Here is a 27,335-nt window from a genome sequence, read left to right as displayed (position 1 = left end):
TCCATTGTTTCGTGTAGCAGACAAGGAAATGAATGACTCTCGGCTCGCCTCTAATGCAGCGAGTCCGTCGCAACAGTAGGGTCGACGCAATTAACAGGAGCCATCTGCGAGTAGCGAGGCTGAAACCAGTTTTTATATGACACTGGAACGTCTGATTGCCCTTCGTACAGCGTCTGTACAGCACCGTTGCCGAACGTTTGGCGGCCACTATGTTTTTACCAGGCTGCGCACTGGATGTACAATTAGGGAGCGTTAGTAGCGAAAGCTCAGTCATCTAGCAAGAGAGGGACTTGGTAAGAGGTGCCCCAAGTAATATTTATAATATATGGTGAGACATCAGATTAAAGCATATAGTGTTCCTACAGTGTTATATAAATTTGAGAGTAAATGAGCCTGCCACCAAGGTAAGTATATATCTCTTACAGCGGCTGAATTAGTGACAGATTAGTCAATGATTCGATATTTTCGAATAAAAGAGAATCGACCAAAATTTCAGAGAGACATGAGCGGTTCTAGCTTTACCTTTTGTGATATTCTTCATCCAAGTTAGAAACCACGTTTATTTAATCAGTTATTTTGAGGCATCAGCCTTCTCATCGCATTGCTATGGCTAGCCACAAATTAAATTCCTTTCTTCTGCGAAACTCTCCATCTCAAAGTAGCATATACACCGTACGTTCTCCGTCATTTGTTGTATATATTCCTATCTCAGCCTTCCCGTAGAGCTTTTACCCCCTTAGCTCCTTTTAAGGTCATGGAAGTTATTTCTTATTTGAACAGAGGATGTATTTTTCCGTTCGTTCTTCTTGTCAGCGTTTTCAGTATCTTCTTTTCTCCACTCTGCGGAGAATCTCCTCATTCCCTGTCTTGTCAAACAAACTTATTTTCAGTATCCTTCTGAAATATCACATCTCACTATGTTAGATTCTCTTCTTGTCTTGTTTTCCTAGATTCCACGATTCACTACCATTTTCTCAAACATTACTTCCTCAAATGAAGGCCTATATTTGATACTAGTACACTTGTTTTGTCCAAGAACGCCCTCCTTGCCTGCACTAGTCTACTTTTTATGTCCTCCTTACTTCAGCCATCATATATTTTGCTTCTAAGGATATGAATATTGTCTACTTTGTCGCCACTATTTTTTATCTTAAGTTTATCGTTACTCTCATTTCTCCTATTCCTTATTATTCTTCGGTACTCTAAATCTAGCTCCTCTAATTCTTCGTTTCACTGATATACTTTGATATCGTCATACATTTGTTATCCTTTTACCCTGAATTTTAATCCCACTCTTGAACCATTCTTTTATGTCCCTCATTGCTTCTTCGGTGTATATGTTGCAGAACAAGATCAAAAGATTGCATCCCTGAGTTACAGATCAGAAATGGTCTTTCATTCATATTGTTCCCTGTTATTATTTCCACATATTTATTATTACTCGTCTTTCCTTATAGTCTATAGCCACTTCTTTGAGAATTTAGATCTTGCACCATTTGACAGTGTCCAACACTTGTTCTACGTCGACAAATCCTGTGACCATGTCTTGATTTTCCTTAAAGTTTGCTTTCATTATCAAGAGCAGAACTGCCTCTCTGGTACTTCTACCTATCCCAAAGCCAAACTCATCATCATTTAACTGACTAGTAATTTGATGTCCATTGTTCTGCATATTATTCTTGTCAGCAACTTGGATGCATGAGCTGTTAAGCATTGAGGTAGGTCTAAACACTTATTTGCACTTGCTATCCTGAGGATTGTATGAATGATATTGTGAGCGTGGGGTTGATCTGAGATTCTGTTATTCTGCGCAACGGATTAATCTGAGATGTTCCCTTTACCCTGTGGCTCCTGCAAGATGCAATTTCCACCCCCACACTACTACAGAAGTCAGACGGACGCTCCTAGCATTCTAAAGAGAAATGCCTGAAAAACTTTCAGCAATAAGTATCTTCGGGAGTCGTCAGCTGTAAGGAAATGACACAAAAATTCACAAAATTTCTTACGTAAATAGTGGTATACTTGGGTACTGGAGTAGTGCAAGTTAGTGTAAGAAGAACATGAAACTAACGAAAGTTATTATTTATTTTGCAAAAATTCTGAGAAATCACAATGGCACTTTTAGTTATGACTTGAACAAGTTATATCCTGGTTCTTTTCGGAATGTGAAGTTACCTCTCAAGGATAGGACTCGCTAATGAAATTTCTATACAAAGTTTATGATGGTAGTTGACTTGGCAGAATGGCTGAGAAGCACGCCTACTCAACTTGAATAATTATCCTTTAGAATGTTGCTAGGTACGGTCGAGGCTGTCACGTGTTAAATGCAGTGAAGTGTACTGTTGTGGAGAAAATATGGGGCTCGCAATAGATGTAGAACACAATTCCGTAAGCTGCGATGACTGCTGTCTGCGCCACTCGCTGCTGACAAATAAGGTAACTCTCGTTCTATCAGGATTGATCTCCGCCAATCAAACTCTCCCTACCCCTTGATGAGGTCCAGGCTTCCTATTCGCCCCTAGTCTAACTATTGGCGTGGTACACCGGTCAGATAACCAGTCCACCGCGATGCCACTCAAAAATTCGCTGGCAGGCGTTTAACTATAACTCTGTCCGCTCACACCGCACAATAAGTGTGTCGCCCAACACAGTGAACAACGCTTAACCGCAATGACTCAATATAGAGAGTCGCACTTCGATTTGCTCTCGACAGAGCTGCTCTCCCAGTGAAGTACTGAGGAGAGACTTGTTCCTGACTCCAAGAGCGACAATGGAACGGCACCTCTTCTCCCCAGACGTGAAGGGATATATCTTTCGGTCTCTCCCATTACTCCTTCAGCTCAAGGCGTCAGAAATATCGTCTGCCAATCAGCATTGCTCTTCTAAAACGGGAGAATGACGTTTCGTTTTAGGCGACCAATCCTGAAATCTGTAGTATCGGCGTTTGGCGTTTGCTGTCTCCTCTCTGAAACTGCGTGCTATGTGTAAAAAATGCGTAGGCTGGCCGCTCCCACACAACGTAGCGGAATTTGCTTTTAAGCCGAACACAGGGTCGTTCCTCCTTTCCCTCAGGCGAACGCTGTCCGCTCCATGGGCGGCCACCGACCGACATAGATGGGTTGGGACCGGCCTCCTGGCGTGCCGTTGCCTCTCTCGAACTGAAAGCTCCTGTGACCGTCTTGTCTGGAATGTATGTGTGTACGCCAGCCTCGAATATTTCAACCACGGTGCGCACTAGCGATTTATTAGTTATTTGCATATCGTTTACACGAATTCATACAACATTGACTTTATCTTATCGAGTTTGGGTTCGAATGAAGCGTCTTGATGGGCGGAATATGATTGTAGGGGTGGAATATGTAAGCAATAAAGGTCAGGAAACCATGACGTCTTAGAATATTTTTCCGGAAAGTCTGATGATACGTTTCCAGCATGGCAGATTCTATACACCAACTTGAATAATATTTTATTTGCCATATCCTCCAATGATTTCAGAAACTACGAAGGAAGTTATTTATCATTTGTTTTTTGTTCGATCACAAGTCTTCCTGAGTTCGATTAAGTTCCCACTGTAAAACTGGATCCTCTATTTCAGATATATATATCATGATCTTCTTCTGTGACATCTTCAAACAAGTCGTTCCACTCGTAGAAGCCTTCAGTGTACTCTGGCGCTCTCTCCTCTACGCCTTCTTTCGTCGTTCGCTTGAAGTATTTCATCTGTCAATAAAGGTTTCGTCACCGTCGTATATTTTCCTTGTTTCAAATGAACATCTCTCATAAACGGAAATGCCTACTGTGGCATCCATTATCAGATAGACTACAGCCTTAGAAAACTTCAAATCCATCTCGTCATTCCTGACTACTTCAGTATCCCACTTCTTCCCACAGGGATTCTTTTGGACCATCGCTTTAATCTTCTTCATAACTATAATTGTGATCCGAGTCAAGATCTTCTCCTGGGTATGCCCGAAAATCCAAAATCTAATTTCCTGCTGGAATCTTCTGGTGCCTCTGCGTCTCCTCCAAGTATATCTCTTGCTTCTGCGATATGTTAACGGGGCATTCCCTATTCTGAAATCAGTTGGAGCAAACAATTTTTTCCTCCTTTCTCATACCTACTATTAACAAGCCAACCATCTCCAGTAACTCTTTCATTGACTCCTTCCCCAACCGCTACGTTCTATTTCTTCATGATCATTAGATTATCATGTCCCTTTACGTACTGGATTATCAGTTAAATATTTCCCCATACTTTCTCTATCTTTTTTATCTTTTGCTTGCATCCTGACATGTATGCCTTAACTATTGTGGTTGGTGTGGGTTTGTTGTCAGTTCCGAGGAGAACAGCCGTATTATTGAGCTTTTCACAGTAACCTACTCTCTATTCTATCTTCTTCCTCATTACGACTACACTTACACCATTTTCTGCTGTTTTTAATATTACCCTCAGTCATCTGACTTGAAACACCTATTTCCCATTTCACTTCACTGGGTGAAGTCTGTTGACTCATTAAATCTCTTAAAGAAAATCCCGTGAGCAGTATGTGTAAACTGGTTTTTTGAAATTCCAGAAGCTTACAACAAATAAAAAGTTTGTGACAAGAAAAAGTCATGTTCAGTTATAGAAGAAGGTGAGCCGTGCTGCGGCTCGCGTTGGTGCTGTTTGTAGGTTTCCGCCCTCTGTTGGAGGCCAGACTGTATCGTTTAGTTGGCATGGTTGTGGTGATTTCTCTTCTTCTCGTGTTGACTGGTGCCACTTCGTTTTGTAAGCGATGCCTGTCCGCTAGTAGCAGGAGCAGCGGTTATCGATATGCAGTAACTGCTGCCCTATCTCTGCGGGGACATCGTTGTTTTTCCAGGTCGTGTTAGTGTGGAGTTCGGTTGGGGTCAGGTCACTAGGGTACAAAACCTCGTCGTAAACCGGAGCCTGCAATCTTTGAGTGCACTTGAATTCAAGTACAGAAACCTCCACCATTTTGATATCTCCCGATTTTCCAGTGACTTGGGTCGTGTTGCTGCTTGTCGTGTCGCCGGGGCGAAGAGCAGCGAGTGCAGTGCTTTTGGAAGGAGTACTTGAGGAAGGCGGATCTGATTAGCTTTCCTCGACTTCTTATTACAATTTACTGCGTTCGGTTGGTTACAATTTGTTAAGTTCAACCATCGGTATTTTTCATGCCTGGCGGCCGCTAAAGCCCCAGTTACTTGCCCTGGGCGTTGGTGCATGTAACGGCAGTGTACGTTTCCTTGCCTTGCCGCTGCTGCCTGGTAAGGCGTGTAGTTTTGGCAGATTTCTTGATTGTAGGCCAGTTGGTGATTCTTCTACTCTGGTGGTAGTAACTCCTTTTTCGTCCCGGGCGCTCTAAACACGGTATTCTGGGGACGTAGTGCAGACCGCCGGTTCCGGCTTTGGCGTGTTGTTGCGTCGTTGCATTTGGTTCATCGGAGGTCAGGTGGCGTCAGAAAGATTATCATTAGTCATTCGTTGGACTGCCGCTAGTCTGAGTTACCATCTCGTAAAGTGAATGAAACTCTTGGCTGCTTATCTCATCGCTCACGAAAGTGTTCTCAGAGGTCGATTCCTGGAGCAGGGTCTGTGACTGGTTCTTGTTTTTTTATTATTATATTATTTATTGTAATACTATGTAATGCCTACATTAAAGGTTATGTATGCCTAGTTAATAGTTCTTGGTCGCCTTCTTGAATAAATCTGGCAGTGTAAGGGTTGTCTTACAAGGTTTACTATTATTTTATTTCATCCACTTGGTGATCAGGTTCTTTAATTACCCTTTGCTATTGTATTTGCCGTTTTACGGCAGGTCTCTAATTTTTTTATATAATTGCCGTTCCTGGCTTCTAAGGCCTTCAGCCGTAATTGTGTTTATTTGCCATAAAATTCTAATTTGGTATTGGTATTTTTATCAGTAAGCCTTAAGACCTTTTTTACTGCCATGTCTGGCGTCTGATGCCTTCTGCTGTGTTTTGGGCTACTTACCTGTAATATTTCAATATCTGTAAGTTGTAAATTGCAGCGAGTTGTTGAAAATTCTTAACTTATTGCCATTCTTGATGTATAAGGCCTTCAGCCGTAATCGCAGTGGCTTGTTTTTAAAACATTATCTGCTGTATATGTATTTTATGGTGATTTGCTAAACTGTAAGGCACTGAAAACACTATTATTTTACACAGTTGATCATTCCCGCATTAATAAGATGTGGTTTTTTGATTTATTGTTGAGACTGGAATTACTAGTTTAAAATAAATGTGTATTACTATTAAAGGCAACCAATAGTAACTGACTACGGCCCCGTTCACAATTGTAACCGAATCCTGCCTTCCACTGACTACCAGGTTTCTGAAGGTTTTCAAACTACGACTAGAGCAGAAATCTGTATATTCAAATCTCGCTTTCGAGTGAAAATGGAAACCAAGCCATAATAACATAGTATATTATCAGTCTGGTCATTTGTACAAAGCTGTGCACAATTTGCGTATGGATTTTTCCATTATACATACTCAAATAACCAGTCATATCGCTATAGTGTATATAGTAAGAAGATATGGAAATAACTGGATTACAACTAACAATATACCAGGTGATCAAAAAGTCAGTATATATTTGAAAACTAAATAAATCACGGAATAATGTAGATAGAGATGTACAAATTGACACACATGCTTGGAATGATATGGGGTTTTATTAGAACCAAAAAAATACAAAAGTTCAAAAAATGTCCAACAGATGGCGCTTCATCTGATCAGAATAGCAATAATTAGCATAACAAAGTAAGACAAAGCAAAGATGATCTTCTTTACAGGAAATGCTCAATTTGTCCACCATTATTCCTCAACAATAGCTGTAGGTGAGGAATAATGTTGTGAACAGCACTGTAAAGAATGTCCGGAGTTATGGTGAGGCATTGGCGCCGGATGTTGTTTTTCAGCATCCCTAGAGATGTCGGTCGATCACGATACACTTGCGACTTCAGGTAACCCCAAAACCAATAATCGCACGGACTGAGGTCTGGGGACCTGGGAGGCTAAGCAAGACGAAAGTGGCAGCTGAGCACAAGATCATCACCAAACGACGCGCGCAAGAGATCTTTCACGCGTCTAGCAATACTTTTTTTTGTTCTAATAAAACCCCATGTCATTCCAAGCATGTATGTCAATTTTTACCTCTCTATCTACATTATTCCGTGGTTTCTTAAGTTTTCAAATTTATACTGACTTTTTGATCATCCGGTATATTGTTAGTTGTAATCCAGTTATTTCCATATCTTCTTACTATATCTTTTGCCAATGGAGATATCATCGTGACACTTTCTCAATTAGAGGCCACATGTCCTGTGGATACACGTTACGTGTCTTTAATGCCGTGGTTTCCATTGACTTCTGCGTACTCATGTCGTAGATCATTGCTGACTCTTCCGCCGTTAGGGGCAGTTTCCCACCTCTAGGACAAGAGAGTGCCCTGAATCTCTGTCCCCATCTCCGCCCTCTTTGACAAGGCCGTTGGCAGAATGAGGCTGACTTCTTATGCCGGAAGTCTTCGGCTGACAGTGCTGATACGAATCAAAATTTAAGCAGTGTCGGGTTTCAGACGCGGTCCCAGGAAGTTTCTGATTAATAACCAAACATGATAACCCATTTTTTCCCTTTTTGGGGATACGCTCTATCCATCATCTCTGGCCTGGCCTCGAAGCTTCCCCCCTCCAATCCATGAATAACTCCTTCAGAGCAGCTTTTGATTTATTTTATTTTATTATTATTTTTTTTTACGAGGAACAGGGTAAATGAACAAAATATCTTTATTGGTACAAGCTTAAATACAACAGAAATGCCATCCTTCCGGCGGAAATAACACGAGACATTACACTCGTACAAGGCGAGCAATTTTTTTTATTAACAAGGTGAAGAAAAAAAGAATAATTATACTGATGTAAGCTAAGCGGTGTGAAGCAATAGAGAGTGGAATGGGGAAAAATCCAGCCTGTTCTGGTATAGTGCATAAAAGAAAGGAGGCGCGTGTCCATGCGCCTACTCCACTGTGGGTTACAATATAGAAAGTATCGAGGAGAGTCTCAGATGTCAGCAGGGGAAGCGGGAGTGATTCCTAGACCACGGATGCTGATATGAATTCCACCCAAGAAACAGAAGAAATACACCGACGGAAATCGCAGTTAAGCATTAGTAGCAGACGTCTGGAGTTGTTCACACCACTTAATTATTTAGGAATAACCAATAGCCCATCCTCTGACCCCCACTTCATTACAGAATCAAACTCCATCTACATCTGAGATTTTAGACTCACTTCTGCATTTGAATTTTTGGGTATTGTTTTATTTTGACTTGATAGTCCTTAATTTATTTACCTGATTTTAATCTGTATACTCATTATCATTTGTAGATTCCATTTTTATTTCACACATATTTTCGTCACTTTTCTCTTTTCTGTACACAATTCACGAACTACATGTTATCGACTCCATATGTTAGCATCTTTAGACTACATAGCTCATACTGTTTGTATGTGTGCATCTATTCCGCTTTTATGATCCAGTTACCAGGCCTACTACATAAAATTAAAACTTCAGTGTTTACATAATTATTTCACCAGCTCCACAACGCACGTGGTGAATGGAACAGCTGTTAAAACCGCGACACCTCATGCAACTGCCCTTAGACAGTATGTCATAGCTATAAATTATTGAGTGGGTTTACAACATCCCATGGAATTAACTTTAAAATTTTCGCTTCCAGTCTTTATCTGGTTCATAATTACATGTATTATATTTGACGAATGACTGTTTTCGGAATGCCTGAAAATGATAATGTGCCGAAACTGCTATTGCAATAAATAATGTTTTAACAGCCAAATGCCGAATGGTCTCATTTAATAATCTCTATTGAGCTACTAGTTACCACTTATAGGTCATTATGGAGAGGGTACTTGATGTCCTAAAATAGGAGTATTTTGATGGGCGCTTTACCTGTGGTGGTGAAGTTGCAGAGCACAATGTTGATGGCCATGGCGAGCAGGGGCGCTGCAGCTGCAGGTCTCATGGCGGCAAGCGCATCGCGAGGCTGCTGCGGTTGACCGCCCTGAAACACAAGACACATGCACACGTCACGTACAGCCACTGTCAGCTGTATCTCGCTCCTGACAACAGCAACGCTCATATCAACTAAGGCCGACTCGTATCTCAACATGTGCCCACAAAAACTGCTTCGTAGATAAATCAGTACAAGATCAACTAGTTGTCGACCGACTGAGGCTTGCAACACATAAAATCATTGTGAGACGTGGCCAAAGAAGTATTCAGCTTGGGATATCGAGAGCCTCATTGACATCGCCATCTGCCCAAGAGCAGCAACTTACCGGCTGAAAAAAGACAGACGCGAATAGGTATTTGAAATTATAAGATAGAACATAGAAATGCATCAACTAAATTGCTGGCGTAATGATACCTGTCAGAGAGAATGGGCGTCAGTCCACAGCTATTTCGAAAATATCAAGGAAACTTGTAGATCCCACACCGACCATGGTCCATTTTCTCAAGTGGCATGGTCCACACGCACAACATCTCCATCGATTTGATCTCAGCCGAACACCAGTGTGTACCTGCGGAGAACTAAGATGTCCTGAATATGTCACTTCACACTGTGACAGAATCGCACACATACGACTCCGAACTGAGGATAACAACATAGGGCTAATTCTACGGCAACCTTACTGTCGGAGCATACCGAATAAAATAACCGATAATGTATCGCGTATGTTAAACGAATTATACAAACAAGAAAAAACACATAGACAAATAAGAGCAAGCACACAAACGGACATCATACTTCGAATGACAGAGACACCGACAGAAATGTAGAAATAGACTCAGCTGCTGAAACAGATACAAACAGTGAGATTAACCTACACACCTAGATGTGAGATAAGACCAAATTAAGGAACACAGAAAAGGATTAACTGACATTTTAATACATGTAGAAACGTCTTGAGTAATATGTGCAATTTAAGTGATATACTTAAGCTTAGGAAAATGATGCAATTCGTTATTTAACTTAGATGAGGTTTTACTTTACATACTTTAGAAACACCATGTACACAACATGGAGACATAAGGAAATCAGAGGTGCACAAACAATGTACCGATTATGCCTTTGCGTAAAGCACAAATGACTTGTAACAAATGTAATGTAAGAGCAATACAACACAATACTGTACACATCAATTTATCAAATTTAATTTAACCGTGTGGCTAGGGCCCTCTGCCGGGCAGGCCGTTCGCCGGGTGCCGGTCTTTCAATTTGATGCCACTTCGGCGACCTGCAGTCGATGAGGATGATGGGATGATGATGAGGAGGACAGCACAAGACGCAGTCCCTGGGCGGAGAAGATTCCCCCACCCAGCCGGGAATCGAAACCAGGCCCAGAGGATTGACAATCCGTCACGCTGACCATTCAGCTACCGGAGGCGGACAATTTTACCAAATAAGTATTAAAGATATTTAGTAAGAATGTGACAGATTCGATGATTTGACGAGCCGTCACACCCAAGACAGCTAGGTGGTGGGATCCATATTACAAATCTATGTACTTTCCTATTATTTTTTGTTTATCATTCTTAAATGCATATTTCTTGTTATTTTAGAAAGTTTTTTTCTAATGCATCATATGTCATAAGGTATAGTATGTCACAACTTCTTTCCATCTCCCTCAATTACTATCTTCATCTCATAAACAGAAAATCATAGGATTTTCATATCGTAAAGTTGCAATATTATTAATTCATATTACTAGTAATAGATATCAAATAAGTTTCACATTTTGTATGTGTACAATTTCATATTGTGAAAATACTCCTTGCCTTAGTAATTCGATGGCAGGTGGTTTGTAAATGGCAGCAGCAAATAAATGAATTAGATACCAGGCGCTCAACTACTGAAACCCTAAATGTCTTTCTGAGAAAGAACTTTATGTAAACTGAATCTTTGGTGAAAATGTCGATCCACGCTGGGATATCGATGTGTCAACAGTTGTTGCACTGTAGTGACATCTTAGGATGTTTATTAAAGAAAAGCCAGAATTCCATGCTTTTTCCAGGCTGAAGCCGCTTTCTCTTTCTATTAAATTCTTTGGCTAAGGAAATTCTGTTGTTTCCCTCACCGCTCAGTCTCGAAAAGATGAGATCGAGGTTAAAATTTCGACATTGTCATAGCTTGGAGTGACTGGTGTCGATGTAGGGTTTGACCTCAGCGGATTTTTGGGGTTTAAGAGCCGGGCGTGGCTTCGGTGTTCTGTGTATATTTCTTGGATCGTACGCGTAGTAGATTCGATCAACACGAGAGAGTTACGGACTTGCTTTGTGAACTCAAACGGGAATCCCTGGAAGAAGAAGTTCTTTTCGCGAAGCACTACAGAGAAAAGTTTCAGTACAGGCATTTGCAGTTGAATGCAGAACGATTCCATTGTTGCCAACGTACGTTCCGCGTAAGGCCGCGAAGCCCTGGTAAGATACCCTTGCATATTAACAGTCGTTTGTCTATTGCTCCATTTTCGGGTGGAACAGTAAAGAAAATGACTAGCAGTGCTGCAAGATACCCTCCGACATACATGATGTATGTATGTTTATGTAGATGAAATTATATTAGTTTTAAGAACACATGTAAAATAGCGGGAAGTAGCCGAGACGTTCTAGATCCACGGTTCCGGGTAGCTACTGCTTAAATTTTGAATAAAGTCTTCTGCAATGGCGAACAAAAGCTTCCCTTTTATAAGGGCGATTAACAGTTTTCTATTTGAGGGGGTTACTATAGCGTATATGCGACGAAGCGCGACTGCGATACGGGTATATAAGCAACGACGTGTAGCATTCGTGTCTTTCAGGAGTGCCCGTGGTAAATGCCGAAACTTGAAATAAGGCGATGTTACTAGCAAATGCAACCAAACAGGACCAACGTGCTCTTGCCAAAGGACAAACAGCAGCAGACATTGTGATGTATCACGTAATAAGATTGCTATGCATTAATGTCACAGTACGAGAGAGAGAGAGACAAATATATTCTTCATTACGCTGTCGAGTAGTGCACTTAGATAATTATTCTTAGATAGTAAGCTTTAGATCTTAATTTCTAGAGAAAGGATTCTATTCTTTATTGTGTAATACAAATCGACGCCATTGCGAGGTTTTCAAGAGAATTAGTATATACATCTCTATATATGATAGGGAATCGCTAATTCATGTGCGCAAAGAACTTCATTGACACTACGGTCAATAAAACTTCGTTCATTTCAAAAAGATACGTGTTATTTCCACAAACGACGTATACTCAAGTGTGATCTATTAACGAATACCAGCTCCAGAACAATTCCGACGGGAGCGTTCAGTTCTAATTAAATAATTTGATGCTTTCTTCGGAAAAGGAGTGATTTCACGGATCTCTTTTTTTTTTTTTTTTTTTTTTTTTTGTTTGCTCCAATGTGTCTGAGAACTGAAGGCAAATCAGACGAATATTTCTCCGCAACTTTGATTAACACTTTCAGCTTCGATAAAGCATCTGCAGCAGCTGGAGCAGATCGCCATAACAACGGAAGTGTATAGTGTGAAAGCAGTTTCACCCAGCGCCCTGTGTCCCACCAACGGTGTATGTATTCACTACAACAGAACACAAATACACACACACACACACACACACACACACACACACACACACACACACACACACATATATATATATATATATATATATATATATATATATATAGCCACAGCACAAGGTGGTTTGGGAAACATCTCAGTACAAAAGGCTCAGTATATGCAAAATATAAATAACAGTAAGTGAAGATAGCTGAGTGATTTTATAATATGCATCGAAGAATGACGAAAGTGAATTCTCCAGTACACCTATCGAAAAAACCCGTTTTGGAACATGCTGCTGTTTTATGATGCCGCACGTCCCCATATCGCAAAACTTGTAACGCAGAATTAACATCAACACAACTGGGAGACACTCCAGCACCCACCTGTGAAACTGATCTCTTCCCATGCGGTTACCGCGACTTCGATTCCTTAAATAAGGCCCTGAAAGGACAACGATTCCTTTCAGACAATTATGTGCAGCAGACATTTACGGATTTTTCACCAAACGGGTACCTGCAACCTAGTGCGTCGGTGGGATATTTGCCTCAATTGCGATTTTGCTGACTGTAAAAGCGGTTCTGGAGAGAAGGACCTTCGAGCAGAAACTTTTTGATCGACACTTATAAGAAGTTATCCTCGATCTACCGACACCCATGTCCAAGAGGGCGTAGGAACGGACAGAGTTTCAGAGCAACCTCTCGTCCTTGGTGCTGGAAACTACCCCTAAAGGTTGGCATAATCAACATTGATCAATTACATGATGATTCAGAACCCAATGGAGACCACCGCACTAAAAACACATAACGTGTGCCCACAAGACATAATGTCACGATGATCGCTACACAGGGTTAAGATTCCGTATTAATCTCCCATTTTGATCTCCGTCAGGGGATTACCAAGGGGACGGATATCACGAGTAAAAGTCTGAGTAATCAACGAATCGATAATGTCATACGAATCGGAGCCTGAAATGTCATGATTGAGTGTTTTGGGGGAGCTAGAAAACTTGGAAAAGGAGTGCAAAGGCTTAATATATAATGAGAGTCAGTGAGGTCATATACAAAGAAAGATTTCTAGTCGAAGGAATATAGGTTAGTATCTGCAGCAGGAGAAAATGGTATTATCGGAGTAGGAAGGTATGGCATTGAGTTACTGTGAACAGTTCAGTGATAGGATTGTTGTAATCAGAAACCAACACCAGCAATTGTAGTTGAGGTATACATGCCGAGGTCACAAGCAGAATATGAGGATATTTACAGTGTAACTCAGTATGTAAAGGGAGACAATAATCTAATAATAATGGATGGTGGAAAGCAATAGTAGACGATAATATCTGCTTGGTAGAAGGAATGACACATGAGAAAGACGACATGAGTTGTACAATATATTGCCGACATCAGCACAGAATACATTGGCCAAACAACACAAGCAGATGAGATATACTGGGAAACGTTCTTGAGATACGGTAAGATTCCAGCTTGATCATATCTTGAGCAGAGATTACAAAATCAGACATTCTGTCCTCAGGCGTGACCAAGAGCATATATCAAAATTTAGTAGTGATGACTAGCATAATAAAGTACGAGCTTATCGTCTGGAATATCGGTGCGGTAAGACATAATTAGTTGCATTTGGAGGTCTCTAATGCTGTACATAATGCTATAAAGAATATTAGTATAGGCATACATAGGAGAGGACATTTTCAAAAAGGGCAGTTACAGACGTTGGGCAGACAAACATACGTACAAGGAAGGTAACAGAAGAAATATTTCTAGTGAACGAAGAAAGGAGTAAGAACAAAAATATTGCTGTATACATGACCCAGGACTGAAATAATAGGAAGTAAGTCAAACCAAAACGAAATGGCTGCATCAAAAAAGTTATGAAATCAAAAATAAACGGTCGGGATACGAGATCCAGCGTAGCAGAAAAGTCGAAAGCATCTTATGTGAAATTAAAAACAAGGGCGTCAGCATTAAGACTGCAGAGGGAATACTACAATTAAACATACAGGCGATAGCAAGGTAGCAAGGGCAGATACGCGTGAGAACTCGTGGGAATAAGCTTAACGCCCCATCCATACAAGTTGCTGAAAAAGATTATCGAACAGAAGAAGTAAAAAGGACATTGAGGATCTGTTGGACAACCTTCACTTTGATTTTCGGAATGGAAGCAGGACTTAAGGAAAATCAAGACTCGTTCTTACCATTTGTCGACCTAGAAAAAACGTTAGACAATGTTGGTTCAAATGGCTCTGAGCACTATGGGACTCAACTGCTGAGGTCATTAGTCCCCTAGAACTTAGAACTAGTTAAACCTAACTAACCTAAGGACATCACAAACATCCATGCCCGAGGCAGGATTCGAACCTGCAACCGTAGCGGTCTTGCGGTTCCAGACGGCAGCGCCTTTAACCGCACGGCCACTTCAGCCGGCGTGCGACGATGTGTAACGGTGCATAACCACCTCCACTAGGACCTTGCCTAGTAAAGCGGTGCGTGTCTCCCGCATCGTTCCTCTACGCTCTGTAGAGAAGCATGGGACTTCATTCATTTCATTCTCAGTTTAGTTTGTATACGAAAGATGACAGAAATAAAATAAAGGTTCAGGAAGAGGATTAAAACTGAGGGTGAAATGATATCAAAAGATTCACGGATGACTTTGCTATCCTCAGTGAAAGTGAAGAAGAATTGAAATGCCTGTTGGATGAAATGCCCTAATGAACACAAACTGCAGATTGAGGGTGAAGCAAAGAAAGAGGAAAATAACGAGTAGCTGTAGAATAAGATTATCCATAAATATAACAAAAAACTGGTAACCACGATGTTACGAAATTCTGGTACCCTGTATGAAAATAATAAACGACCCACGAAGGAAAAAGGACATGGAAAACAGTACAGCACAGGCAGATCGATATTCTTTCACTGACTATTTCTACTACTATCAGAAATTGGTTGTAATTTCAGGAAGGAATATCTGGAAATGTACGTCTGCAGCACAGCGTTGTATGATAATCGTGAGCTGTGGGAAAATCGGAAAAGGAGAGAAACGAAGCGTTGAACAGGTGATTGTACAGGGTGTTACAAAAAGGTACGGCCAAACTTTCAGGAAACATTCCGCACATATAAATAAAGAAAAGATGTTATGTGGACATGTGTTCGGAAACGCTTAATTTCCTTGTTAGAGTTCATTTTAGTTTCGTCAGTATGTACTATACATCCTCGATTCACCGCCAGTTGACCCAGTTGAAGGAAGGTAATGTTGACTTCGGTGCTTGTGTTGACATGTGACTCATTGCTCTACAGCACATCAGTACGTAGCATCAACAGGTTAGTGTTCATCACGAACGTGGTTTTGCAGTCAGTGCAATGTTTACAAATGCGGAGTTGGCAGATGCCCATTTGATGTATGGTTTAGCACGGGGCAATAGCCGTGGCGCGGTACGTTTGTATCGAGACAGATTTCCAGAACGAAGGTGTCCCGACAGGAAGACGTTCGAAGCAATTGATCGGCGTCTTAGGGAACACGGAACATTCCAGCCTATGACTCGCCACTGGGGAAGACCTAGAACGACGAGGACACCTGCAATGGACGAGGAAATTCTTCGTGGAGTTGACGATAACCCTAATGTCAGCGTCAGAGAAGTTACTGCTGTACAAGGTAACGTTGACCACGTCACTGTACGGAGAGTGCTACGGGAGAACCAGTTGTTTCCGTACCATGTACAGCGTGTGCAGGCACTATCAGCAGCTGATTGGCCTCCACGGGTACACTTCTGCGAATGGTTCATCCAACAACGTGTCAATCCTCATTTCAGTGCAAATGTTCTCTTTACGGATGAGGCTTCATACCAACGTGATCAAATTGTAAATTTTCACGATCAACATGTGTGGGCTGACGAGAATCCGCACGCAACTGTGCAATCACGTCATCAACACAGATTTTCTGTGAACGTTTGGGCAGGCATTGTTGGTGATGTCTCGATTGGGCCCCATGTTCTTCCACCTATGCTCAATGGAGCACGTTATCATGATTTCATACGGGATACTCTACCTGTGCTGCTAGAACATGTGCCTTTACAAGTACGACACAACATGTGATTCATGCACGATGGAGCTCCTGCACATTTCAGTCGAAGTGTTCGTACGCTTCTTAACAACAGATTCGGTGACCGATGGATTGGTAGAGGCAGACCGATTCCAGGGCCTCCACGCTCTCCTGACCTCAACCCTCTTGACTTTCATTTATGGGGGTATTTGAAAGCTCTTGTCTACGCAACCCCGGTACCAAATGTAGAGACTCTTCGTGCTCGTATTGTGGACGGCTGTGATACAATACGCCATTCTCCAGGGCTGCATCAGCGCATCAGGGATTCCATGCGACGGAGGGTGGATGTATGTATCCTCGCTACGGAGGACATTTTGAACATTTCCTGTAACAAAGTGTTTGAAGTCACGCTGGTACGCTCTGTTGCTGTGTGTTTCCATTCCATGATTAATGTGATTTGACGAGAAGTAATAAAATGATCTCTAACATGGAAAGTAAGCGTTTCCGGACACATGTCCACATAACATATTTTCTTTCTTTGTGTGTGAGGAATTTTTCCTGAAAGTTTGGCCGTACCTTTTTGTAACACCCTGTATTCTGGGTGAACATAAACACAACCGACAAACTGCAGCTACGGATTTCTGACTGGAAATGGAGGAAAAAGGGTCCCATGAAGATGTGTTCAGAAATTCACTGTTGTCACCAGATGGCGCTACCGCATGAAAGTTCTTCTGACAACGTTCTGTGTTACAGGCTGCGTGGTTGACGCAGCGCACCGTAAGCAGCAGGACGGTCCGGTATTCATGTCGAAAACATGCCGAGATGGTGTATGTATACAGCCAAGCAGATGGAAACGGTTGAGAGGCCAAACAAGTATCCTAATAGACATGAAACACACCACACAACATTTCAAGTTCTTGTGGGGTGTTTGAGTGATCTTGGGTTCTTTCAGACAGGTGAAGGAGCCGGTAGGAGGCGGAATGTGGGTACATTACATTTGGAAGATCGTTTTGCAGGATATTGAGACGAAACCTAGTACATGCTCCAGGTAGGTGATCCACCAACATGGTGTACGGTTATGCGTGTCCCGCGTGGCTACCGCTACTGTCCCTATCATCTGCAACGAGTACAAGGATTATCAGCAATGGGTTTCCCTCTATGAGGAGAATAGTTTTTGTAACTGACCATAAAAATTACAGGAGTTGTGTCATTAGCGCTCTTTATCGTCGAACCATTCTGCTGCTTACTGTGCGCTGGGTCAAACACACAGCCTGCAACACACAAGGAACACACGGCTCTTGTTCATAGCGTCTTTCAATCGTCACCGCCATCTACGGTGGCAACACTGCGCTTCTAGACACACGTTAATAAGAACTTCTTCCTCCATTTCCAGTTAGGAAACCGTCTCCGCAGTTTGTCAGTTGGATTAATATTCACTCTGTAGTTGAAAATTATATGCGCTGATAAACGAGAAATAATGGGACTCCTGGAAAAGTCTGCTACGAAAACTGACCTACAAACCAAGGAGGTTAAGATCTGTCTAACAAGTGCCCAAATACGCCCAGTTTTCCATTTTCACAACTCGTTGATTGGCGGGATTAAGGAGCATCTGACTTCGCCGTCTATTGACCGAGGCGTTAGAGAAATAACGCCAAACCGAATAACGCTGTTCAACAGGGGTTCCTTAGCTGTGAGCGTGAATATTGCCCGATGGAAAAACTCTATATTAATTATGTGTGGCGCTTACCTCGCACCAAAAGAGGCCATCGGTATGTGTGAATCATTATCGACGCGTTTTCGAGGATTATCTGGCTTTTTCCGAGTCGTAATGTGACTGCTTCCACCACCAATGCGCATTTAACTAACGAACACTCCTGGAAATGGAAAAAAGGACACATTGACACCGGTGTGTCAGACCCACCATACTTGCTCCGGACACTGCGAGAGGGCTGTAAAAGCAATGATCACACGCACGGCACAGCGGACACACCAGGAACCGCGGTGTTCGCCGTCGAATGGCGCTAGCTGCGCAGCATTTGTGCACCGCCGCCGTCAGTGTCAGCCAGTTTGCCGTGGCATACGGAGCTCCATCGCAGTCTTTAACACTGGTAGCATGCCGCGACAGCGTGGACGTGAACCGTATGTGCAGTTGACGGACTTTGAGCGAGGGCGTATAGTGGGCATGCGGGAGGTCGGGTGGACGTACCGCCGAATTGCTCAACACGTGGGGCGTGAGGTCTCCACAGTACATCGATGTTGTCGCCAGTGGTCGGCGGAAGGTGCACGTGCCCGTCGACCTGGGACCGGACCGCAGCGACGCACGGATGCACGCCAAGACCGTAGGATCCTACGCAGTGCCGTAGGGGACCGCACCGCCACTTCCCAGCAAATTAGGGACACTGTTGCTCCTGGGGTATCGGCGAGGACCATTCGCAACCGTCTCCATGAAGCTGGGCTACGGTCCCACACACCGTTAGGCCGTCTTCCGCTCACGCCCCAACATCGTGCAGCCCGCCTCCAGTGGTGTCGCGACAGGCGTGAATGGAGGGACGAATGGAGACGTGTCGTCTTCAGCGATGAGAGTCGCTTCTGCCTTGGTGCCAATGATGGTCGTATGCGTGTTTGGTGCCGTGCAGGTGAGCGCCACAATCAGGACTGCATACGACCGAGGCACACAGGGCCAACACCCAGCATCATGGTGTGGGGAGCGATCTCCTACACTGGCCGTACACCACTGGTGATCGTCGAGGGGACACTGAATAGTGCACGGTACATCCAAACCGTCATCGAACCCATCGTTCTACCATTCCTAGACCGGCAAGGGAACTTGCTGTTCGAACAGGACAATGCACGTCCGCATGTATCCCGTGCCACCCAACGTGCTCTAGAAGGTGTACGTCAACTACCCTGGCCAGCAAGATCTCCGGATCTGTCCCCCATTGAGCATGTTTGGGACTGGATGAAGCGTCGTCTCACGCGGTCTGCACGCCCAGCACGAACGCTGGTACAACTGAGGCGCCAGGTGGATATGGCATGGCAAGCCGTTCCACAGGACTACATCCAGCATCTCTACGATCGTCTCCATGGGAGAATAGCAGCCTGCATTGCTGCGAAAGGTGGATATACACTGTACTAGTGCCGACATTGTGGATGCTCTGTTGCCTGTGCCTATGTGCCTGTGGTTCTGTCAGTGTGATCACGTGATGTATCTGACCCCAGGAATGTGTCAATAAAGTTTCCCCTTCCTGGCACAATGAATTCACGGTGTTCTTATTTCAATTTCCAGGAGTGTATTTAGTGTGTTTGGGCCTCCTAAGCAAATCGTTAGTGATAATGCACCGGCCTTTCTTTCGGCTCCCTTCAAGGCCTTCTGTTTTCAATGCGGTTTTAAGCATGTAACTACCACTCCAAATTATCCTCAGAGGTCCTTTGCGGAAAGGGACAATCGTAACCTTAAATCCGAACTCATCATCTTTCATCAGAAGTCTCCCAGTAAGTGGGATTCTAGTCTGCCTTGGCTTAGTTTTGCCTTCAATACCGCCCGTCATTAGACTTTGAAGTCTACTCCGGTTTCTTTGGTGTTTGTATTTCCTGTCATTTCCCACCTTTCGAACTTATGGGGGATTCAAGACCTAACTCCTGTGGAGATCACCCCTCAGGTTGTCGAGGAAAACGGGAATAGCGCCAGGCGCGATATTCTCAGGGTCCACAACAAACAAGCTGGTCGTTATAACCGTAATCGGCAAGCCTTCAGGGATTATCCGGGAGATCAGGTGTATGTTCGTAATTTGTTGGGTTCGTGTACGATAATGCGGATTTTAGGTCCAGTTAATCTTCTGGTTAAGGACAACCGTACCGGCAAGCAATACCGGGTCCACCGTAATGAAATTAAGTTTGGTTGGGCCGCTAGTTGGGACTCCTAGAACCCCACCCCTTCCCGGGTTTCGCCTTGAGAGAGGGAAGATGAGCCGTGCTGCGGCTCGAGTTGGTGCTGTTGTAGGTTTCCGTCCTCTCTTTGAGGCCAGACTGTATCGTTTAGTTCACATGGTTGCCGTTGTTGGTCTTCTTGTTGTGTTGACTGGCGCCACTGGTTTCGCAAGCGTTGCCTGTACACTAGTGACAGAAGCGGCGTTATTGATATGTAGTACCTGTGGTCCTATCTTTAGGGTGACGTGGCTGTTCTTCCAGCTCATGTGAGTAAGCAGTTCGGTTGGGGACTCCGGAGGTGCCACGAGTGCAGTGCGACAACACGCTGGAACCGCTGGCAGCACGCATGCACTGCCGGGTGGAAGGGCTGTGCTCGGAGGGTACATGACCTAGTCGTCAACTGGATCCAACAAGCTTTAAGCTGAGTGGATTTTAATCCGAGTAGTGAAACCTCCACCATTATGAGATCTCGCGATTCTCCAGTCACTTGAGTTCGTGTTGCTGCTCGCAGTGTCGCCGAGACGAGGAGTAGCGAGTGGAGTGTTTAGGGAAGGAGGATCTAACTATCTTTCCTCGACCTCTTGTTATTAATTGCTGCATTCTATGTGTTACTATTTGTTAAGTTCAACCAGCGCTGTTTTTCCTGTCTGGTTGCCGCTAACGCCCCAGTTACCTGCCCTGGAGGTTGGTGTATGTAATGGCAGTGTACGTTTGTTTGGTGTTTCTTCTGCTCTGGTAGTAGTGGTTTCTTTCTCCTTTCGGACGCTCTAAACACAGCATTCTGAGGACGTAGTGCTAACCGCTGGCTCCGGCCTTGACATGTTGTTCCATCGTAGCATTGTTTATCGGTCGTTAGGTAGCTTTAGGAGACTATCATTAGTCATTCGTTAGACTGCCACTAGTCACTATTCACTAATCACTAGTGATGTGAATGCAACTCTTGCTGCCTTTCTCATTGCTCGCGAAAGTGATTTTGGCCTTATCTACTCAGAGGTCGATTCCTGGAGCACCATCTGTGACTGGCCCTTGTGTTTTATTATTGTGTTATTATTTTATTATTGTATTACCAAGTTACCATCATTCGTCTCACCTGTTCGGGGATCAGTTGCTTGTTCTTTTGAATTAACCTTATTAGTATATTTGCTGTTTTATTGTATGTTTTAATTTTTTTTAAAATATAATTGCCACTTTTGGCGTTCCAGCAAGTTAAACGGTTGTGATAACAAGTTTATTATCATTTTACCTCATCTGTTTGGTGATCAGTTGCCTGTCTTTTACATTACCTTTTGCTACTGTATTGCTGTTTGATAGTATGTTTGTTAAATTTTTTAATAATTTCCATTCAGCCGTGAAACAATTCTTAATTTATTGCCAGTAAGGCCTTCAGCCCTGAAACAATTCTTAATTTATTGCCATTAAGGCCCTCAGCCGTGAGCATGGTTACTTGTTTTAAAATCTTAATCTGGCAGTTGCACTTTAGCAGTGAGTTTTAAGAGTGTTGATGATTTGAATTTTATATTTTAATAACTGTAATTGTAACTTACAACAAGTTTAAACAATTCTTAATCTATGTCCATTAAAACTTTCAGCTGTGGAACAGTTCTTAAATAATTGCCATTATTTTAATTTGTTCTTGATTTTAAATAAATTGTGTGTGATAAAAAAAGGCCAACCAATAATAACTGATTACGGCCGCGTCCACAATCGTAACCGTTTCCTGCCTTCCTTGACTACCAGGTTCAAACATATGGAGCACAGTGATACGAAAAAGGAGCAGGATGATAGCACTTGTGGTAAGACGCCGGGAAAGGAAGCTGTAGAGGGTAAATACTGCAGATGAAGACCGAGATTGGACGAATAAATTGTCCAAACAGGACGTACATGTACAGAGAAATAAATGATTACAATTTCAGAAAAATTGGATAATTTGTTCAAGGCAAAGAATTGAGCAAGCTAATAACGGTTGCTCCATCTCTGACGACCATGCAAGCTGCCATTGATTGGCGGAGTTGTTGGACGTCCTCCTGAAGGATATCGCGCCCAATTCTGTGCAATTGGCTCCTTAGAGAGTCAAAGTCCTGAGGGAGAGCACTGCTCCAAATGCTCCAAATGTGGCCAACCGGTGAGAGATCTGGTGCCTTGCTAAAATGGCTATTAGCACTAAGCGACTTAACATCTGAGGTCATCAGACCCCTATAACTTAGAACTACTTAAACCTAACTAACCTAAGGACAGCACACACATCCATGCCCGAGGCAGGATTCGAACCTGCATCGAACTACGTAAACCTAACTAACCTAAGGACAGCACACACATCCATGCCCGAGGCAGGATTCGAACCTGCATCGTAGCGCTCGCGCGGTTCCAGACTGAAGCGCCTAGACCCGCTCGTTCACTGCGGCCGGCGGCGCCTTGCTGGCAAGGTAGCGTTTGGTAAGCACAAAGACAAGCAGTAGAAACCCTTGCCGTAAGTGGACAGGCATTATCTTGCGGAATCGGAAGCCCTGCATGGCTTGGCTCGAAGAACAACAAAACATGACGCAGAATATCGTAGACGTACCGCTATACTGTAAGGATGATGCGGATGACAACCAAAGGGGTCCTGTTATGGAAATAAATGGTTCCCCAGGCCATGTTTCTGGTTGTTGGGCTGCATGGCGGGTGAAAGTTTGGCATCCCACGTCCGTCCGGGCCTTCTCCAGACATGTCTTCGATGGTCACTGGGGCCTGGAGCCTCACTGACTGGAGTTGAATTGTCTTCACCGGTGAGTTCCGCTTCAAACTGAGTCTCGATGAGAAGCGAATGTGTATCTGATGCCTCCCGTATAGGGGTGGAATACCAATCTGTCACCTGCCATACGGCCCAACAACGAAGAAATTGTAGTCATGTAAGTCACATCTGCCGATATGTTTGCCATTGGGATAATTCTTTCGTTGCGCTACGTTTGTTTATACACTTGGTCTTAGGGTGTGTAATCAACAAATAACTTAGCACACAAGATGTAAGTGCTGATCTGAGACGATGGGAGGACTTTGTCACCGTCCGTATCACTAATCAGAAGCCTGACGAATGAGAAGATACACATTTTACAAATATTTCACCAGCAGTTACTTCGTCGAAGAAGAAAAAGGAGAACTGTCTCTGAAGCTCTCTTGGGGATGGTCGCATTGTTTGCTTCATCGGCGTCAGATAAAGGGGTAGACATGTAGAAAATGGGATACGTTAGTGTCGCATGTCCTACAACGTGTAGGAATAGTTAACTTAGCACCGGAAGAATCAATGGAGAAGGTAAATAGAACGCCTGCTCCTAAACTAGAGTACGCAGAATAATTTATAGAGCATGTATGATGTTGCTACACTGAGAAGGGAACATTTTCACTACGTTGAGGATGGAAGTTAGCCGAAATAACAATGATTGGAAGTAACCGGAACAGTGACGAGCAGTTCAGACTCCGACAATAGTCACGAGTTCTCCTGAAATATTCAAATTGCTGAGCCAGCTTGAAAACATGCTTTCAGATATTAGCTATCGGGAATGTAGTTCTGCAATACTATAATTTCTTGATAAAAAGAAAGGAATTGGGTCGAGTACATAAAATAAATTTGAACGCTGTTAATAAGCTCTCGAATGCCTTTGTCTTCAGTCATTTGTCAGAACTGTTGGACTATGGACGGATACAGTAAGCATTTATCGTCATCTGCTTTACTGAAACAGCTGAAAGAAATTACAGAGACAATCAGGCACACAGAAAGATGAAGGGAAAAGAGGAATCTTTCGAAGTGGAACCAGTTTTATTTGACTGATGTCAAGAAGGATGATAAACGCCAAAATAGCGCAGCGGACACGTTTGAAGTAAACTTTGTGCTTCCAGACAGCTTCGCCACCTCTGGTGTTCTTTACCTTTCATTGTGTTCGTGTCGCCAGCGCTGTGAGAAAAGAAGGACGTGGAGCTACTTTCCACTTCAAAGAGTGGTCTGCTTCATTAATGGGACTGTTCCAGAGTTGCCCCTTGTATATATGTTTGCTTCTTTTTATCGTATTATATGTCTGCGCGCGAATCGTCTCTGTAGAGAAAATATGGCGGAGCGAGTCCTTTGCACCTGTGCGGAATGTTGTAATGCAGTGTTTTCTGTCCTCGCAGAAAATAAATTAATCCTCAGTAATTAGGCACTGCCACTTTCTGGAATGTCTTTTGATAAGGAATTACTCAGAAAAATACCTTTCATTGCGCACTGAAATAGTCTAGGGCATGAAATTAGAACAGCAACTCTAGAACCATTCAAATATTATTATTTTCCTTCATACTCATTCTTTCGATTGGTCAACAACTCATGTTGATTTATTACAAATCAACGTCTTTATTTCTGCATACTTTTTGAATCTTACATTACTGAAAGGTAGCAATCTGATTCATCCTCAGACTTTCCTTCCTTTTAACGATGCTCGTAGAACTGAACACAAACTTTGAGGAACATGGAATGACGATGAATGTGAAGAAGGTTACGGCAATTACATTTACAAGGCTCTCAAAGGTGATAAAAGTGATGATTTAGGATCAGTTAGAGAAAAAGATGATAACATCTGGGACCTACGGCGTAGAAGTTTCAGAACAGCTACAGCAAAAGAAGTGTTTTACAGAAGAAACAGTATTTTCTGTGGTCCCTTAAATAGAGAGTTAAGGTAAACGTTAATGAAATGTTTTGTATGAAATGTTGCCCTGTATGGTATCTAAACATGAACATTGCGGCAGAGTATGGAGGAAATGTTTGTCAGTGCTTTTCGGGATGTAGATCGAGAAAGGAATGGAAGGTGTGAGTTGGGAAAATAAAATAAGGAATAAGGTTATGTTGCAAAAGGGTGACAGAAAACACAGGGGAAAAACGTTACAGAATGCAATGGATGAGATAGCCAGCATAATAAAAGATGCGCAAGAAGTGACTTCAGGTACCAGATGATTCCTATTAACTGACGACACCAAGGTAAGCACATCATACACAGCCACGAAATGGACACTGGAAAACTGGGAGGAACGGAGAATGCCGATCTGGCAGTGATAGACCTTCCTAATGGGAAGAGCATATTATCACCATCATCATCACTATCATCATCGTTATCAGCATAACACAACAAGAAGTGGTTGTGACACATTAGGTAAGTCGTCCACTAACCTCGTGTTCACTTGATTCTTTTGCAAAATTTCCTCTGTTTGCTAGTTCTTTGAAGGATTTCCTATTTACAGCTTTACTCCATACAGTTTACCTTAAAAAACTGTTTGCAGAACCATATCTCAAATGAACGAAGGGATTTTCATTTTTACGAAATTATTTCGTTGTACTTTTCACTCTTGCGTCATTTAAATGTTATCACAACAGATTTTAGGAACTTTCGTTGAAATCTGTTATAACATCAAATTCGTGACTCGAGATTCTAAAATACGGTAAAGCCATTTCGTTTACTACATAGTCACTGAGATCTCCTAAAGCATAACACCTATTATGCGGAAATTTCATTTTTATGTGGTACAAGTTATTGCTCCACCAAAATTCTACTATTAAATGATGCTTTATTCTGCAACTAAGACTGTCATCATCTATCTCTGTTTAATTTACTTGTTAATATCTGACTTATTTTGTTCTCGTACGGAAGAATAAATTCACATATTAAAAGTATAGCAATAAGAAAAAAATTAAAAAATTCGTATTAATTTCCTCTTAAGATTTTTTGATTTGAAATTAGTGTCATCGCTGGGAAACTTAAGACCGCAGCTCAGATACTGCCAAAATTGAGACACAGCATCAAAACAGTTTAGCCAATATTGACCTCCGCACAATACAATTTCGAATGATATGTGATCACTATTATTACATGTACAGTTCTCGCTTGATTGGATCAACGGAAAAAAGAGAGAGGCAAAAGAAATGTTAATGCATTCCTCTACAATAATAGGGGATCAAAGCTCGTATAATCAGATTACATCAGAAACAACTGTATAGATCGTCATATTATAACTAAGGTATGGTTAATCTTCTATCAAAAGGAAGCCATTCAACTTGCAGGGCAAATCTTACCATCCAGTATTTGTGGTCTGCATCTGTGGTAACCGGAGTCTCTCACATGTGGCCCTTGAGCCTGATGCTGGAGTCCTTCTGCTTACGAAACTAAAAATAAATTGAACACGGCCACTTCATTTTTTGAATTTCACTTTGGCTCTGCCTAAGAAAACGAATGTGTTCGTTCGCTAGACAGTGGCTAACAACTTTTAGCAAATATGACGATGGTTTGTTTGGAGTTCATCTCCTTTCAGTATTAATTTTCGTGACTATGATGGAGAAAAAAGGAAACAAGACTGAAAATTACCAGATCAGGCTAGAAAGAGAAGGACGTTAAGGAGTCAGAGAGACAGTGCATGTTTGCGCCATCCACAGCTTGGCACTACTTGCTAGAGGAATATGATTTTTCTTAGATAAATCCTTTTGTTGCACTACAAAGAGTTCCACCTTCCATACTATGAGTCGAAACGACACCGAACGCCTGCCTATGCAAAACAGCGATGTGCGTCTCGCCACAGAGTCAGCAGCCAGTCTGCTAAAGGATTTCGCTTTCTTCTTAAGTTTAGACCACCTGTATAAGATGTCTACTGTCGCGGAGGACGTGCTACGCACTGCCGCAGCCAGCTAGACCGTAGAAACTCATCGTCTGATTT

At 42.6% G+C, this 27,335-nt stretch overlaps 1 protein-coding gene across 1 annotated transcript in view; it reads right to left on the bottom strand.

The window, feature by feature from the left end:
* Positions 1–27,335, bottom strand: part of LOC124790042 — a 459,476-nt gene that overhangs the window by 275,144 nt on the left and 156,997 nt on the right. The window contains exon 2 of the mRNA XM_047257599.1: positions 8,994–9,105. Within this exon, the coding sequence (XP_047113555.1) occupies positions 8,994–9,066 (73 nt within the window). The 5' untranslated portion in view covers positions 9,067–9,105. The remainder of the gene's footprint in view (positions 1–8,993; positions 9,106–27,335) is intronic.

Source organism: Schistocerca piceifrons, chromosome 3 (genome assembly GCF_021461385.2).
Source record: "Schistocerca piceifrons isolate TAMUIC-IGC-003096 chromosome 3, iqSchPice1.1, whole genome shotgun sequence".
Classification (NCBI taxonomy): domain Eukaryota; kingdom Metazoa; phylum Arthropoda; class Insecta; order Orthoptera; family Acrididae; genus Schistocerca; species Schistocerca piceifrons.
The sequence above is the reverse complement of the archived record's forward strand: the minus strand, read 5'-3'. Positions and strand labels throughout refer to the sequence as shown.